The 5,113-nt window shown below is 39.1% G+C and overlaps 1 protein-coding gene across 1 annotated transcript; it reads right to left on the reverse strand.

The window, feature by feature from the left end:
* Positions 1-841: 841 nt before the first annotated feature.
* On the reverse strand, positions 842-2,431 carry LOC124203493. The gene is made up of 5 exons (XM_046600168.1): positions 2,423-2,431; positions 2,105-2,334; positions 1,466-1,832; positions 1,201-1,371; positions 842-919 (listed from the first exon to the last, which is right to left on the reverse strand). Exons 1-5 carry the CDS (start codon positions 2,429-2,431, stop codon positions 842-844), a joined length of 855 nt encoding a protein of 284 aa, XP_046456124.1.
* Positions 2,432-5,113: the final 2,682 nt, after the last annotated feature.

Consider the following 5,113-nt stretch of genomic DNA (forward strand, 5'->3'; position numbering starts at 1 on the left):
TTTTGTTTAAAGAAATTTTAAAAAAGAGAAGCTTGATAATGCTATTGCTCGAGTTCGCAGCGGCGAGGTGCAGCACAGCCCCCAACCAAACCTGCTATGCGGCGTTCACATTGTAGGCTTTTCGGGTATCAGAAAGATGAAAAACGAAAACCGAAAGACGACAAAATTTGGTTTTCGTCTTCAACTATTCACACTATAAAAATAAGAAAAGAATGACAGCAGACAGATTTGGCATTGCTAATGTTGCCCCAATATCAAAAATTATTTGCGCTTCAAAAATGGAACGCTGGGATTGGCTGTTCAGTTTTCAGCTTTCGAATTTCGTCTTTCCATCGATGTTCGCCAAGTTTGGAAAATTTCAAGTATGGAAACACGAATTATTTTGCGTTGTCGGCCATTATTCCGTTTCCCCCCGTCAAGTAGCCGAAGGCTTCTTTACCATTGGTTGAGGGGTTGAAATGGCCAGATGCTCACCAGAGCCCCCAAAGGCCAGATCGGTCTATGATCCGGTTTTATGATGACTTTTTTTGCCATTTTGTATGTCAATAATGAACAATATGCCTTAAACTTCTCTAATAGGTTCTGGATTTAGAATTTAGGTGATTATGAGCCAGTAGAACAGTAGAAAATGTATACATGCCAGTGAGTCATCAGGCAATTCACTAATGGATGGCCGAGGGATCCTTTGTTTTTTAGACCCAATTGGGGCAATCGCGTGCTCGCACCATCACCTAGTGCATCTTTTTGGCTGTTTCGCGGCTATGTAGCGATTCACACCAGGACGCAATAAAAACGAAAAGGTTGCGTGAAAATAAACATTGAAATACATTGAAATGGAAGATTATCGATGAGGATCTGCGAGTTCGGGGGCACGTGTTACTTGAAAAACAAACTGAACTTTTTGTTTAAGGATTGATCCCTTCAAGATAAAAATATTAGAAATTAATTTTTTGTTTAATTTTTCATGAACATGAAAATTTCATTTTTACAAGTAGAGGGATAAGTACAATAAAATAAATGCCAAAAAAGATACAAACAAAAAACATGCATAATACTTCTAGGAACAGAGGGGATATGAAAAAAATTGCTAAATACGTTAGCAGAAAGGTAAATTTGGTCCGATATAATAGAAATTTTGTGCGAGGTTGGGTGGGGATTCACCTAAACGCTGGAAGGGGACGTAGCCATGGAAACTATTACGTTTTTGAAAAAGTTAAAAGCTTTATTAGCGTATTTCGAAGATTCGAAATGGATGAAAGCGAAGTCGTCAATAATCTTGACGTGGACAACTGGACCGAGCACCTCGAACATCCGTTTCAGTGTTTCTTCATTTAAGTCGTGAGGAACGTTGCTCAAATGAAGAACCTTACGCTAAACCCGTTAAAGAAAACAGATTGCAATTAATTGCATTTAATTACCCACATTGCCCCAAGGAATAAACTATTCAAAGTCAAATTGTGTTTACCTTATAAGTTTCATCCTTGTTTGAAGATTCCTTGGACGGCTCTAGGGCAGCAACAAGACAATTACCTGGTGCAGCAGCATCGTTAAGGGGAGCAGTATCGAGACCAAGAACGGGGGCCTTAGCGTCACCGACAACTACAACTACATCGAGACCGACTGCTTGGGGATCCGCAACACCGACAACCGCAAATGCATCGAAACCGCCCGCTGGGGGATCCGCAACACCGACAGCTTGGGGGACAGCAACAGCGACAGCTTGGGGGACAGCAACACCGACAACTTCGTCAAGACTGACAGCCTTAGAACCGGCGGACCGGTACACTTGTGCTTTTCGATCAAACTTAACGATCCCTTGTTGGTAGGGTGATCTGCAAAAAAAATCATACATCATTAGTATTAAATAAAACAACAAAAAGGTTAGTAGATACTTACTCCCCGGGATAGTAGTAGGGGATTGAAAAATTGCTAAATACGTTAGCAGAAAGGCAACTTAGGTCCGAGATAATAGAAATTTTGTGGGATTAGGTGGGGATTCACCTAAACGTGGCCGAATGTGGAAAACTTTTCCCTAATTCCTTCAACTCCAAATGGCAGGATAATTATTATCGAGATATTGGTTGCTTAAAACAGAGATTTCCACTTCGCAACGCAATTCACCTTAGCCAAAGAAATTTGCAAAATCGTGCCGTAAAGATCGTATCCGTCAAGGGCATCAAGTGCGTGGACAGCATCGTCTCTGTTTTCAATACGCACATACGCGTAATCCTCTAATATCTTCACACGCTGGATTGGTCCATGAACCTCGAAAACCTCCCGCAATTTTTCTTCCTTGAAATCATGCGGAAGATTCCGCGCACAAGCAACCTTGAACTAAACACGTTAAAAACAAAAGAAAAAAAAATTACTCACAAAATACTTTGAAACTAAAAATAAGAAGAGAATGAACAATTTTTTTTACCTGAGACATTATGTCTTTGCCAGGATGTTCCTTTTGGCACTGTTAAGTGATTTTCTCTGCCCAGTCTACGATGATGTCGCAGCAAAATTCTTCACTCAGCCTGTGCTGAGACATCGCTTGGCCGAATAAGCCAACTTGTTTGTTTCGTATCCCTAGAAGCAGAAACCGCGATTTTTTACACATATAGGCGCATTTTTGGGACGTTAACATAAGTCTCCAAGCGTAGGCATCCTTTTATTTCCAAACCGTCCAACTGGAAAACAGAAACAAAATAACAATTGACATCTGAAGGTATAGAAACTGTTTTAAATGTTACCTCGAGGGTAACAGCTACCTCATACGATTGCCTCATGGGCTGCTTCGCTCTTTAAGAATTTAATAAACCATTATTCAAGATGAAGATTTATCGAAGTATCCATAGCTCGCCGAATAGACAAGAAATTCCAGCATTTGAGAAAAATTGCAACAGTTCATCTTTGCAGACATTGTGAAGAATGTTACAACACAAGATCTGAAAAAAGGAAATGTTAGAACATTTTTCTCCTCAATTACGTTGAGAAAACTTACTTCACAACTGTTGAGACTGTTTGGTGGTCTTCCTGTAGAGGAGTCATCACAGGGGTTATCACTTTTCACAGGCTCATCACTTTCCACGGGATTTTTGTTAAGCATGCCTTATCCCATACCCCTTTTTCCAAAACTTGATCCTGTAAGAATAATATATAGAAGTCAAGCAATTGGGTTAGGCAACTGCCACCCCTCAACTTAGTTAGGTGGTGGAAATACCCACTCCAGAAGCTTGCTACAAGATGGATACCACAATGAACCAGAGAAAGTATGGAGGCCCTCCACCAAACAGTTGCGAAGTAAGTTTACCTAACTGTATAAATTGACTTACCCCCCGTTTACAGCAATATCAGTGTTCTTTTCGCACACATTCAAATGATGATAAACATTTGCAAAGATATTAAATTTCAGCATGCATCAATTTTGTCATTTTCCAACAAAAAACTCATCATTACGTTCTTTGTATTAAAACCATAGTTGGTAAGAAAATGACGCGTGAGTGCTGAATATGGACCAGGAATAACATTTCCACATATAAAACACTGAAAGTTCTTTTTTTTTGCACGCGGTGCATTCTGCATTACGAAATCTGAGGCCTAGCTTAAAACCTCTGAACTTGAGCAATTTGAACCTAGCTTCAAATGAAATCCACTAAAAACTAAAATATTATAGGTAAAACAAACGAACCAGAACGTTGATGATAAATATCTGGAATAAGGATGCTTCTGGAAATGCTGCAAACAGGAAACAATGGCTGCCACCACAACACTTTTCACAAGTATACTAAGGGAATTTGCCATTGCAATTATATCATGATAATATTTATTTTTTAATGGTTTTCGTATTTAACCTTTTTTGCGATACTTATGGGGTTCAATGTTTGGAAGGAAAATTTCGTCAAGTTGATGACTCACATCGATTTCGGCAAGCCTTATTAACTCCGATCTGTCGGCTATTAAAAAGTTATACATATTATTACAATGCTTAAAAATTAAAAATTTGAATTTTTATAATTACGCCCAACATAAAAGTCGAAAAAGACAGAGAAGGAATGAATCCACTTTTTCCATGGGAATCTAACATTAATTGGGGGACTTCGTTGGCAGAAATTATTTCTTAATCATACATTTCCCTGTACATAACAGCTGCATATAAAACTGCAATTTTTTAAATATTTATAAACAAGTATAAATAAGAGCTGCACTGTGTGGTAGTGTTAAGGCTACGACAACAATCTGGAATGACGGACAATAATCTGAAAAAAATGGAGGGAGGAGAGAGATAATGACCCTAAGCTATATTGCGGAGGGTTGCACACTTAAAATGCCCACCAATTTGTCTAGAGAAAGATTAAAAAGTGCCTGCAGACAGACACTTTTGACAAGGCAGGGCAAGAACGATTCTAGAGAGGCAATGATTGTGGGGTGCCAAGCTGAGTCAAATGCATTTTTAATATCCAAAAAGGTTGTCGCACGCACTTTCCGCTCCTCAAAAGCTGACTCAACGAGGGTAACGAGGTCTTGGGCGGCTGATCCTATTTCGACCTACATTATCTGAATCCGTGTTCTTGGGAGTTGATTAACCAATTCAATGAGTGACTGACCAAACAAGTCGACAGAGGATGATCTTTACGTGGAGCTTTGCAAGATTTGAAACCATACTGATAGGTCTTAAGCTGTTGTGGGAAGAGTAATCAAGCTTGTTAGATTTACCAATGACGACAACATTAGCAAACTTCCAGTTTTTTTGGGAAGAAGCAAAGTAGGATGCAGGCATTAAGGATAGAAAAAAGGTGGCTTTTGATCACAGGAATGCTAAAGAGAAGAAGCTCAACTGAAAACCATCCTCACCAGGATCTGATTTATTTGTTAAGAGTACTCACTGCTGTATCAAATTCCTATAAGGAAATAGGTAGCAGAGGGTTCAAGGGTGTTATCGAAAGAGAATTATCGCCAACAGAGAGTTCTAACCACATCTGATTACATTCAACCATATGGTTAAGTCAGTCTTTTTATATCATTTTGGCATCAAATAAAATTGTTTTGTCATTTGCTGAAGTCTCAAAAACTTAAAGAATACCTGTTAAGTGAATGCTGCTCTTCAAGTACTGTTTAACACCCACTT

The sequence above is a fragment of the Daphnia pulex genome, chromosome 10, assembly GCF_021134715.1.
Source record: "Daphnia pulex isolate KAP4 chromosome 10, ASM2113471v1".
NCBI classification, from domain to species: domain Eukaryota; kingdom Metazoa; phylum Arthropoda; class Branchiopoda; order Diplostraca; family Daphniidae; genus Daphnia; species Daphnia pulex.

Excerpts from the sequence above, each read along its gene's own strand:
- LOC124203493 (XM_046600168.1), bottom strand. Across the intron at positions 1,372-1,465 it reads ACAAGGATGAAACTTATAAG|CGTAAGGTTCTTCATTTGAG; the intron begins GTAAACACAATT and ends TAACGGGTTTAG. Across the intron at positions 920-1,200 it reads CTTTTAACTTTTTCAAAAAC|GGATCAATCCTTAAACAAAA; the intron begins GTAATAGTTTCC and ends TTTATCTTGAAG.